The following is a 13,449-nucleotide window of genomic DNA, read 5'->3' as shown; positions in this document are numbered from 1 at the left end:
GCGCAAACCACTCCTCTGCTTTCCCACCGCCTCATCCACGTAGTCCAGATCAAAGGTGGCCAAGATGCAAAAGGTGCCACAGGTACAGAGAAAGAAGGCTTTATTTCCACAACCCATCTGCTTCCACAATCTAACCTCAGTTTCATAAGCTTTACCATGATTCCCGCACGTGTCCCCCATTTCCTCCAACATCTAGTGAACCAGCATGCACAGCCCGGTGAACCACACAATTTAAAAGGTAAGTGTGGTATTCGTCTCTGCTCAGCAAACAGTTTTATATGGAAATCGAAAGTGTTGGTATCCGATACCATCTGTCGAAGGTTTAGCAGATTGTACATCAGCTGTAAACAGTCCACGTAATTTAAAAGGCATAATAAAACCAGAAAACATAATGTTAGCAGTCTATACACGTAGCAACGGCTCGCCAAAACATCACCTGCCGCCATTTTCTTATCTCCTTCAATTGCTCATTGATCATTGACCCAAGGTGTACTTACGCCAAGTACACAAACATCCATGCATTCAAACAAAATGCTTCTAACTGGCAATCCTTACCAAGGATTGAATATATATCTAAATATATTACTTAGTACATTTAAATAATTTTCAACATAATACTAAAAATAATAATCTAGCCACAGCAGTTGCAAGCCAGTGATTTCTGCACCGGTCCCAAGTCCTGAAAAGCGCATCCGGCATAAAATGTGCCAGACTCAAACATGTAAGACATTAGTGTGAATTCCATACCGGATCGGTTGAGCCCAGGAAAACAACAACCACCACTGGCACTGTTGACCTACAGGGTGCTGTAATTAACAAATGGCTGTAAATGGCTGTAGTTAACACTTATTTCCAGAAGAGAGAGGAACATGGTTACAGAGGTAGTGATCAGTGAGACATTTTGGAGGGTGCAAGGTGTGTTATCTGGAAGGAGAAAAGAAGATAAAGAAACGTGGTGGTGGAATGAGGAAGCACAGGACTGCATTCTGAGGAAAAGTCTAGCTAAAGAGAAGTGGGATGTAGAAAGGACTGAAGAAAGTAGACCGGATTACAAGGAATCACAGCACAGAGTGAAGAGGGACGTGACAAAGGCCAAACAGAAAGCATACAATGAGCTGTATGCCAGGTCAAAAGAAGGACATGTACAGATTAGCAAGACAGAGAGATAGAGATGGGAAGGATGTGCAACAGATAAGGGTGATTAAAGATATAGATGAAAAGGTGCTAACATGTGAGGAAAGTGTGCAGAGAAGATGGAATGAGTATTCTGAGGAGCTGATGAATGAGGAAAATGGATGAGATGAGGAAGGTTCTGAGGTGGATCAAGAGTGGAACAGCTGTTGGTCCAGACAACACACACTGCATGTAATATAATGACAATCATATGTTTCATCAACATTTTTGTCCCATCCTTAATTGATTGCCTATAGATACAGAGCTCTTATTGTGTGTGGCTGAAAGACTAACTTTGTCTGTTCTCTTTTCACATTATGTTTAACTTTACATGAAGGTTAAAATCAAAAGAATCCCTAAAGATTAACTTATATTCTACTTTACAATAATAATAATAATAATAATAACAATAACAATAACAATAATAATAATAATAATAATAATAATAATAATAATAATAATAATAATAATAATAATAATAATTTAATGTACATACGTAAGTTTCTCAGCTCTGCAGTGTGAATCCTTCAGTAGATCAGAGAGCTGCTTCACTTCTGAGTCTCCTTTTATTTTCCCACTCAGGTTCAGATCCGTCTGCAGTAAAGGGTTTGTGTCTAGAACATTATGCAGATGTTTAAAGGCTTCCTCTGCTTCAGGACTTTTCAACAATCTATAAGGAGAAAAAATACTTTTGATTAATTTTAGATTAAATATACCTTAATATAGTATTTTGCTCTTATCAAATAGTTTGTTTCTATATTCGTAAATAATGAATGAAGTGAACATTCTCGTGTAATTGTTATAAATTGCTGACCTCAGTGTGTTCAGGTTACAGTCTGGATCCTGTAGTAAATCAGTGAGCAGCTTCACTCCTGATGCTCCAGGGTCGTTCCCTCTGAGATCCAGCTCTATCAGGTGAGATGATTTCAGAGCTTCAGACAGAGCGATGTATCCTTCCTCTGTTATACTGCAGTCTGAAAGTCTAAAGAGAGAACATTGTGTGGTATTAATGATACTCTGATATCTGATAAAGACTTAACAATGTATTATTTTAAGCATCTATATAGAACGTAATGCCAAGAAGATTTAAGACATATATGTTCTACATTTAGCTTGTGTTTGTATTCTACATGTAAAGTCACAAGCTCTTATGTACATGTTAAAGAGCAGAAGCAGAAGCTCACCTCAGTATCTGCAGGTTACAGGACTGATGTTGCAGCAGTACACAAAGCTTCTGCACTCCAGAGTTTCCTAATTTATTCTCACTCAGATCCATCTCTCTTATGTGTGCAGGATTTAAATAAAGAGATGAAGACAAAGCTGAACAGCCTTTTTCTGTAATACTACAGACCTTTAGCCTAAAGATAACCAGAAACAGTGGAAAGAAAATCTTCACTTTGAGGAACATTTTATTCTGATGATCACATGACAATGAGTTTATATGAATCATACAGTGATTATAGTTAAGAAAAAAGTATAATTTTATATTTTAAAAGTAATAGTTAAGTCTATAAACATATAAGTGACATACGTAAGTGTCTCAGTTCTGCAGTGTGAATCCTTCAGTAGAACAGAGAGCTGCTTCACTCCTGAGTCTCCTTTTATTTTCCCACTCAGATCCAGTTCTCTCTGCAGTAAGGGGTTTGTACCCAGAACCTCAGTCAGAGAATCACAGACCTTCACTGCATGAGGACTTTTTAACAGCCTGTAGTCAGGAAACAGAAACAGATTAAATTATTAACAGTTTCATCTTTTATTTTACCTCCAGCCTCCTGAATCCGACATCTAATGAAGGATGCTGGAGGCTGTCCAAAAATCCACAATTAGTTCTATTGATATTTTAATATGTGAACTTTCACAACCACAAACAGGAAATCAGGCAGTAAGTCACTGATAGATACAGACAGAATGTCACCAATTGTCTTCTGTATAAGTTTGAACTCTTTATAGTCTGTTATAAAAACTATAAAATAACATTTTCCTGCTACATTGTGAGGTCTATAACTGAAACAGTACTAATGTGTTCAATCCTGTGTTGAGTTACTGTCTGTGTGGAGTCTCTGTACCTCTCATGGGGTTTTCTCTGGGTTTTCTGCCTGACTGTTGCTGACTTCATTAATCAATATAATAAACTACACATTATGTTGATTAAAGAAAGACTTAAATTACATTCACAAATTTATCACAATTTCACAAATATTTGCTTTTGATTTAATAGATAAAAATGTTAAATTCTAGTTTAATACATTTTAAAATTAGATACAATTACAGACAATCTACAGTGAAAAGAAGGACTGGTTCAGTAATTATGTATAGATTTGTTTAATTGACAGAGATTTGGTATCAGTATAGATGTTTCAACTGCAAAAAAAACATTGAAAAATGTATTTAATCAGTGTATAATATCTGTAAGCCTTGATGGATCAACATAGTGTTTATAACTGAAAAAAGTCAGAATTACTGTCACTTTCACAGATTTACTTAAAAGTGAAAAAATGCATATAAATATGATTAAATATCTGAAATGTTTCAACAGCAATGACAAAGATATTATGAGACAAACCACTGCGTATTTTAGGACACTTTAATGCCCCTTTTCCACCGAGGCAGTTTGAGTGCTGGTCCGGAGCCTAATTTAGAACCAGTTCTTTCTTTTTCGACAGTCAAAGCACCGACTTCCTGTGTTTGAATTGGTTGCCGCGTGCTGGTCGCATTTGTTTGCTTGGCTAAGTATGTTAATTTATTTTTGAGTTATCCTGAGTTTATACTTTAACTTCTTACTTTTTTTTTTTACAAAGGGCGAACACACCTGCAATAGCATCTTAAGAGTAGAATAATCGCTCGGAATACTTTTTGATATCACTAACATTTTATTTGTTTTCCTGAGCATCCGCTTCTAGCTAGTTAGCATCACTAGCATCACTAGACTGTTAGCCCGGTTACCGCTAGTACAACTTTTTTCACACCAATTATCTCTGTTGTGTGTGTGTATGGGGGGGGGCGACCTGCTCAGTCTAGTCGCTCGCCCCACTCCATCACTTCCTGTGTTTGAATTGTTTGCCGTGCGCCGCTCACATTTGTTTGCTTGGCTAATTAGCATCACTAGCCTGTTAACTCAGTTACCGCTATTACAACTTCTTCACACCAATTATCCCTGTTGTACTTGCCCGATAACACCATGTCGCTTGTGTGTCTGCATTTGAGTGCAGGTGAGGACACTTTCGAGCCGCACTCGGGTGGAACTGGAGCTGGAGGCCGTGGGGAAGCAGATCCGTGACCTACAAGTGAAGCAGGCTGAGCTGCGGGAACGGAAAGCCACGCTGGAAGCTTCCCGGTCCCTTGCTCACCTGTCTCAAGTAAATTCCCGGCATGAAATTACTACTCCCTCCACCTCTACTCCGTGTGTTTCTCTGTCCAGCGCACCCAGGAAGCGGCCTGCCCATGCGCTGTTCACTCCGGTTCCAGGGTACCGCGGACCCTGGGTGCAACAGCGGAAGACGTGAGCCGGCCCCCGGGCAAGGACCTCTCCCCCTCAGCTGCCACCGGTCTTCGAGTCCCCCCCCCAGAACCGCTTCGCTCTCCGTGACGCTGTGATCATCGGAGACTCTACGTCTACTACTGTGGCTAAAGGTAAAGCTCGCACTCACTGTTTACCTGATGCTCGTGTTCTTGATGTCGCTGCACAGGTACCTAGGGTCGTGAGCAGAAACACCGGAGCTGTGGTTCTTCATGCTGGCTCGAACGACACCAGCCTGAAGCAGTCAGAGATCCTGACGAGGGACTTCAACACCCTGGTGGAGACGGTTCGCAGCTCAGCGCCCGCGGGGAGGATCACGTGTCTGGTCCTCTTCCCACGTACCAGTGAGGAATCGAAAGGTTCAGTAGACTTTTTGCTTTTTAATGAATGGTTACAGACATGGTATCAGGCTCAGAATTTACTCTTTATCGATAGCTGGAATGTTTTCTGGGAGCGTCCTAGGCTGTTCCGTGCTGACGATCTGCACCAAAGCAGAGTTGGAGCGGAGATCCTCGTGGACCACATCTCCAATGGGGTTCCACATCTTCTGACTGGTAAACTACTCCTTAAATTTAAATTTCAATAGCCATCTTTCACATCATTACAATGATACAAATGCACACATGGCTCATCCTATAGAAACTGTGTCTGTTCCCCTAGTAGTGAGATCAAAAAGTAAATGCACGAGAAAATTTCAAAACAATCTTACTGTAATTAGACCAGAAAAAAGGCAAAGAAACAAACAAAAACAGTTCCTAAAGTTTGGGCTCCTGAACATTAGATCACTTGCACCCAAAGCACTTATTGTAAATGAAATCATCTCAGACAATAGCCTTACTGCACTCTGCCTCACTGAAACTTGGATTAAACCAAATGAATACATCAGTCTAAATGAGTCTACACCATCAGGATATATGTATAAGCATGAACCTCGTCAGACTGTTCGTGGAGGTGGTGTTGCCACTATCTCTAGTGATCTCCTTACTGTTACTCAGAGAACACAGTATAGATTTATTTCTTTTGACGTGCTTGTTCTTAATGCTGCACTCTTGCACATGCACACGAAAAAATCCATGATGTCTTTTGCTATAGCGACCGTGTACAGACCCCCAGGGCCCTACACTGATTTTCTGACAGAGTTTGCAGATTTTCTCTCAGACCGACTGGTTAACTTTGATAAAGCATCAATTGTAGGAGACTTTAATATTCACGTTGACGATACAAATGATGCTTTAGGAGTCACATTTATGGACCTACTCAACTCATTCGGACTTAAACAAAACATCACTAGAGCTACACACCGCCTTAATCACACACTAGATTTAATAATATCACACGGAATAGATGTCACTGATATAGATATCATACCTCAAAGTGATGACATCACAGACAATTACCTCATAATGTACACACTACCCATAGAACAGACTAACTGTGTCTCTCCTCGTTATCAACTCAGTAGAACTATTATTCTGACCACTAAAGACAGACTCACAAATAACCTGCCTGATCTGTCTGGACTTCTTACTGTACCCTCAACCACAAACGATCTAGATGTAATGACTAACAGCATCGGCGATATATTCACTAGCACATTAGACACTGTTGCCCCAATAAGATTAAAGAAAGTCAGAGACAAAACACCTGCACCGTGGTGTAATAGCCATACTCACACCCTCAAGAGAGAGACCCGTAACCTCGAGCAAAAATGGAGAAAAACTAAATTAGAGGTTTTTAGAATTGCATAAAAGGACAGTATGTCCAGCTATAGACAGGCTCTAAAAGCTGCTAGGGCTGAGCACCTGAGCAAACTCATAGAAAATAACCAGAACAACCCCAGGGTTTTATTTAGCACAGTGGCTAGATTAACAAAAAAACAGAAATGTGAACACACTATTCCATCACATTTCAGTAGTGAGGACTTTATGAGATTCTTCACTGATAAAATTAAAAGCATCAGGAACAAAATAGGTGATGTTCAACACATGAGAGCGTGTGACTCAGTTTCACCTAAAGTTCTACACTCACAGCTACAGTGCTTTACAATTACAGGACAGGAAGAGTTAGATAAACTTATTACTACAGCTAAATCAACAACCTGTTCACTAGACCCCATCCCAACTAAATTACTAAAAGAAGTGTTACATAAAGCTGGTGAGCCCCTTCTTAATATCATTAACTCCTCGCTATCTTTAGGTTACGTCCCTAAATCCTTCAAGTTGGCAGTTATTAGGCCCCTCATTAAGAAACCTAATTTAGATCCTAATGAACTATCAAATTACAGACAAATTTCACATCTTCCGTTTAAGTCTAAAATACTAGAAAATGTTGTGTCTGTTCAAATGAGCTCCTTCTTACAGGAGAACAATATCTTTGAAGAGTTTCAGTCAGGTTTCAGGCCCCATCATAGCACAGAAACTGCCCTTGTTAAAGTTACAAATGACTTGTTCTTAGCTTTGGACCAAGACTGTATGTCACTATTGGTTCTATTTGACCTTAGTGCTGTATTCGACACTATAGATCACAATATTTTCTTAGATCGCTTACAAAATTACACAGGTATTCATGTACAGGCTTTAAGTTGGTTTAGATCCTACCTGTCTGATCAATACCATTTTGTAGAATTAAATGGTGAATCCTCCAGCTTATTGCCAGTTAATTATGGGGTCCCTCAAGGATCAGTCCTTGGACCCCTGCTCTTCTCGATATACATGCTTCCATTAGGGAACATTATTAGAAGACATGGGATTAGTTTCCACTGCTATGCTGACGACACACAGTTATATATCTCATCAAAACCAGATGAAATAGCTGAATTGTCCAAATTAACTCAGTGCTTTAGCGAGATAAACGATTAGATGATCTGTAATTTTCTGTTATTAAACTCTGATAAGACAGAAATACTACTTATAGGTCCAAAAAACCATTACACAGAAACTCTCACAAGTTAACTTCCATTTAGAGGGATGTACTGTTACTAATAGCTCGACAGTGAAAGCCCTGGGTGTTATACTAGACAGCAACTTATCATATCATATCGCCCATACAACAAAAACAGCCTTCTTCCACCTTAGAAATATTGCAAAGCTAAGAAACATCCTGTCTGTATCTGATGCTGAGAAGCTAGTTCATGCATTCATGACCTCTAGACTGGACTATTGTATTGCATTACTAGGTGGTTGTCCTGCATCTTTAATAAATAGGTTACAGTTAGTCCAAAATGCAGCAGCCAGAGTTCTCACTAGGACAAGAAAGTATGACCATATAACCTCAATGTTATCATCTCTACACTGGCTACCTGTTAAGTTTAGAATTGATTACAAACTGCTGCTACTTACGTACAAGGCTCTTAATGGTTTAGCTCCCATGTATCTAACTAGTCTTCTAACACGTTACAATCCTTCACGCTCTCTGAGATCACAAAACTCAGGACTTCTGCTAGTTCCCAGAATATCAAAGTCTACTAAAGGTGGTAGAGCGTTTTCTTATTTAGCTCCCAAACATTGGAATAGTCTTCCTGATAGTGTTCAGGGCTCAGACACACTTTCCCAGTTTAAATGTAGATTAAAAACTCATCTCTTTAGTCAGGCATACACATAATACATCCCATAATACTGTGCATTATTATATCAGAATAGCGAATTTTATGAACAGCAGATATGTTAATCCCTCTCCATTGCTTCTCTCTTCTACCCATCCCAAGGGATCCAGAAATTATACCAGCCCTGATCGTCTTCCGTGCGATTAAGTTTTTGGACCACTGAGATGAGGCCGACCCAGCGAACCCTGAGGCATCCAGAGATCTAACAGCTATACTTATATTCTGCTATACTAAAAAGATGTGAACTCCATGTGATCTCTTGCATCTATACAACATTTGTTAGACTGTATATTTATAATCACACCCTCCAGTGTTACCCATATGAGGATGGGTTTCCCTTTGAGCCTGGTTCATCTCAAGGTTTCTTCCTTACCATCTAAGGGAGTTTTTCCTTGCCACTCCTGCCTGAGTCACCTCAGACTTGCTCATTGGGGATATATACATACACATTGTGAACTAAATCTATCTAATATTAATCTTGAATTTTGTAATCTATTAATCTTTATATTTTTCTTATAATAACCCTTTGTTCTATGTTTATGTTCTGTAAAGCTGCTTTGAGACAATGTCAATTGTAAAAAGCGCTATAAAAATAAACTTGAATTGAATTGACTCTGAACCAGGAAAAGTGGCCCTTAAGTAGCACCAAAACGTTGCTGGTCTAGAACCGCTTGCGTCAAGAGCTGTGGGCGGGGCTACTGTTAGTGCATTTGATAATGTAAAGTATACTAATGTTTAATACACATTTACTTTACCACAATATGATCAATTATCAGCACACATAATAGTAGGTAGCTACATGTACTTTCTCGATTACAACCTCCGTTTATACAAATTACATGGAGCTACATGTACATGTTGGATTCGCCACGTTTGGATGCTAATGTAGGTTCACAAAGCCATGAGCATTAACAGTAAGGCAACATCTGCCATTGTTGATGTGTTTGCCGCTGCTGCGCTAAAGTTGCTGGGACACGTGACACTTATACAGTGACCTCAGGCTCGGCTCTGTGACGGCTCTCTAGCTGATGGAAAGGCAAACCGGTTCTTAGAAGGTTCGCCAGTGGAACCAACTTTGAACCAGCACTAGTGCTAGCTCTGAACCAGCATTAGTGACTCTAAATGTGTTAACCTGCCAACAACAACAAATTATTAGAAATTGCACAGAAGTTTGTGTTTTGTCAGCAAGAATGTTGTAAGAGCTACAACTGTATTCTGTATTGCTCTGTTAGACAAACAAATTAAATAATGAACAGGAAGTAAGTGTGTGTTGATGATTTATTAAGAGCTGTTATTGTAAAGCTAAACTTCATCATTCTAGATTCTAGATATTTTACCATAACTTTGGATTGAAGGAGAAACATTTTCTGTAGTTTTTTTAAATAAGTGACAGTTTCAAATGGTGTCTAAAGAAGTGCTGCTTTTCCCACACCGATGCCTGTCAGGAATCCCCTGTGTGCAGTAAACAAAGTGAGACCAGTGCTATGGTCCTTACTTCTGCCTTTACTCTGTGTTTCATTGATTTATTTAAGTTGTCATGTGTGTTTTGTCTCTTGTATCTGCTTGTTTTCCTCGTTTGTCATGATTAATCTCCACCTGTTTTCAGTTTATGTCCTGACACATAGATCTGTATAAACCATGGGGTGTGTTGTGTGGTTTGTAAAGTTTACACTCAGTTTTGTCTCTGATGTTACCAGACCTTGTTTTTGTGTATGATTACATGGTTTCTGACTTTTTGCCTAGCTCTGTGAATATTGTATTTTTCAGAGCCCTTAAACTGCAGCTTGCACATTGAAGGTTCACACTGACCATCACAGCCATATGATCTGTGTTCAGTGGGGTTGAGGTCAGGGCTCTGATCAGGAGTTTTTCCACTCCAACATTAACTTCTACACCATGTCTTCATAGAGCTGCTTTGTGCCAAGGGACATTGTCATGCTGGAACACTATCTGGATTCTTAGTTCCGGGGAAAAGAAATTGTAATGTCATGGTGTACAGGGATATTCTATTCAACTATGTGCTTATGAACTCATGGTAACAGTTTGGGGAAGAACCACCTATGGGTGTGATGATCCGGGGTAGACAAACCTTTGGCCATGTATTGTATCTTGCTCACCTCAGTGTGTTCAGGTTACAGTCTGTATCCTCTAGTAAATCAGTGAGCAGCTTCACTCCTGATGCTCCAGGGTCGTTCCCTCTGAGATCCAGCTCTATCAGGTGAGATGATTTCAGAGCTTCAGACAGAGCGATGTATCCTTCCTCTGTTATACTGCAGTCTGAAAGTCTAAAGAGAGAACATTGTGTGGTATTAATGATACTCTGATGTCTGATAAAGACTTAACATTGTATTATTTTAAGCATCTATATAGAACGTAATGCCAAGAAGATTTAAGACATATATGTTCTACATGTAGCCTGCGTTTGTATTCTACATGTAAAGTCACAAGCTCTTATGTACATGTTAAAGAGCAGAAGCAGAAGCTCACCTCAGTATCTGCAGGTTACAGGACTGATGTTGCAGCAGTACACAAAGCTTCTGCACTCCAGAGTTTCCTAATTTATTCTCACTCAGATCCATCTCTCTTATGTGTGCAGGATTTGAACAAAGAGATGAAGACAAATCTGAACAGCCTTCTTCTGTAATACTACAGACCTTTAGCCTAAAGATAACCAGAAACAGTGGAAAGAAGATCTTCACTTTAAGGAACATTTTATTCTGATGATCACATGACAATGAGTTTATATGAATCATACAGTGATTATAGTTAAGAAAAAATATATAATTTTATATTTTAAAAGCAATAGTTAAGTCTATAAACATTTAAGTGACATACGTAAGTGTCTCAGTTCTGCAGTGTGAATCCTTCAGTAGAACAGAGAGCTGCTTCACTCCTGAGTCTCCTTTTATTTTCCCACTCAGATCCAGTTCTCTCTGCAGTAAGGGGTTTGTACCCAGAACCTCAGTCAGAGAATCACAGACCTTCACTGCATCAGGACTTTTTAACAGCCTGTAGTCAGGAAACAGAAACAGATTAAATTATTAACAGTTTCATCCTTTATTTTACCTCCAGCCTCCTGAATCCTCCATTAGATGTCAGTCTCTGCTGAAACCTTGAGTATCAGATCATTTTAACTACTGATCTTAAAAATGAGTGATTCTTAATTAAATGTAAAAGGTTTTGGTTTAAACTGAATATATTATTAAGAGGTGTAGTGAGGTGAGACAGCAGCTATGTTTTCTGTTACTGGAATATTACCTTGATATTTTACTGGTAGAGACACAATTGTACTGGGACACGTCTGACTTATTTAGTGTCAACTGTCCAAATTAAAAAAAAAAATTCAATTAGTTCTATTGATATTTTAATATGTGAACTTTCACAACCCATCCATCCATCCATTTTCTACCGCTTATCCGGGGCCGGGTCGCAGGGGCAGCAGTCTAAGCAAAGACACCCAGACTCCCTTCTCCCCAAACACTTCCTCCAGCTCTTCCGGGGGAATACCGAGGCGTTTCAAGGCCAGCCGAGAGACATAGACCCTCCAGCGTGTCCTAGGTCTTCCCCGGGGCCTCCTCCCGGTTGGACATGCCCGGAACACCTCCCCAGGGAGGCGTCCAGGAGGCATCCGAAACAGATGCCCGAGCCACCTCAGCTGACCCCTCTCGATGTGGAGGAGCAGCGGCTCTACTCTGAGCTCCTCCCGAGTGACTGAGCTCCTCACCCTATCTCTAAGGGTGCGCCCAGCCACCCTGCGGAGGAAACTACCCTTGGACGCGGCCGCATACTTTCCTCTCATCTCTTTCCTCAACTATGGACTTCCTCTGCCCTATGTCCACTAAACTCAAGAAAACTTCTTGTTCTGCTCCATGGCTTTCAGATGCGCTGCGCAACAATCGAAGAGAGCTAAGATCATCAGAGAGAAAATGGAAGAAATCACAACTTGATGCAGATCTTGATTTTTACAGTCCTTGCCAAGTTCTCCTCAGATGTGACTTCTGCCAAGACTTCCTTCTACAAGGAAAAGCTTGAAGCTTCCTCAGATGACCCTCAGAAATTCCACATCATCTCTTCTCACTCCTTGCCAAGTTCTCCTCAGATGTGACTTCTGCCAAGACTTCCTTCTACAAGGAAAAGCTTGAAGCTTCCTCAGATGACCCTCAGAAATTCCACATCATCTCTTCTCTGCTCAAGCCCCCGGCTCCACCTTCTTCATGCTCCCTGACTGCAGAAGACTTTGCTTCTTTCTATCAGGAGAAGATTGAGGAAATCTGCCGGACCTTCACTTCAGCCCCGACTGCACTTACATCTCAGAGTATGCATTCCCCTACACCTTCGTTGTCACATTTCTCAACTGTAGCAGCAGAAGAGATTTTACAACTCATCCAGTCTTGCAATCCTACCACCTGCCCAGGGATCCACTCCCTTGCACTATGCTCTAGACCATCTCGCAAGACCTTCTGCCCTTCATTACCACAATCATTAATAGATCCATAGCATCTGGTAATGTACCAACCAAGAGAGCAAGGGTTATTCCCATCTTAAAGAAACCTGCTCTGGATCCATCAGACATCAATAACTACAGACCGGTATCACTTCTCTCGTTTTTTTCAAAAATTCTTGAAAGCATTGTCTATAATCACTTTCCTGTCTATCACTTACAGTCTGGCTTTAAAGAAGCTCATTCCACAGAGACAGCCCTTTCAGATGTCTCTGAGAAACTACACGTTGCTAGATCAGCCAAACTGTCATCCATCCTTATCCTCCTTGAATTTTCAGCAGCGTTTAATACAGTCAACCACAAGACTGTCTTGTCCACCCTCAGGAGTTTTGGGATTTCCCTATATTTCTTTTTATTTTTATTTTTTATTTTATTTATTTTTTATTTCCCTTTCCCTATATTTTGCACACACACATGCGCATGCATATATATATATATATATATATATATATATATATATATATATATATATATATATATATTTTTTCTTTGTACCTTTGAACAATGTTCTAAACTCGTATCTTAAGTATGTAACCTATGTAACCTAGTGAACCAGCATTAATGTATACAATGATAGAGATTTAAGCACTTATGTACGTCGCTCTAGATAAGGACATCTGCCAAATGCTGTAAATGTAATTGTAAATGTTGTGTGGA

General features: G+C 39.9%; 1 protein-coding gene across 1 annotated transcript in view; it reads right to left on the bottom strand.

Annotated features, from left to right (window-relative positions):
- The window catches only part of LOC113657299, a 1,727,325-nt gene that overhangs the window by 1,625,728 nt on the left and 88,148 nt on the right, over window positions 1-13,449 (bottom strand). The window contains exons 21-22 of the mRNA XM_047822072.1: window positions 2,358-2,531; window positions 1,988-2,155 (exon numbers count right to left, since the gene is read on the bottom strand). Of these exons, the coding sequence (XP_047678028.1) occupies window positions 1,988-2,155; window positions 2,358-2,531 (342 nt within the window). The remainder of the gene's footprint in view (window positions 1-1,987; window positions 2,156-2,357; window positions 2,532-13,449) is intronic.

This window comes from Tachysurus fulvidraco, chromosome 13 (assembly GCF_022655615.1).
Source record: "Tachysurus fulvidraco isolate hzauxx_2018 chromosome 13, HZAU_PFXX_2.0, whole genome shotgun sequence".
Taxonomy (NCBI): domain Eukaryota; kingdom Metazoa; phylum Chordata; class Actinopteri; order Siluriformes; family Bagridae; genus Tachysurus; species Tachysurus fulvidraco.
This window is presented reverse-complemented; position numbering and strand designations above follow the sequence as displayed.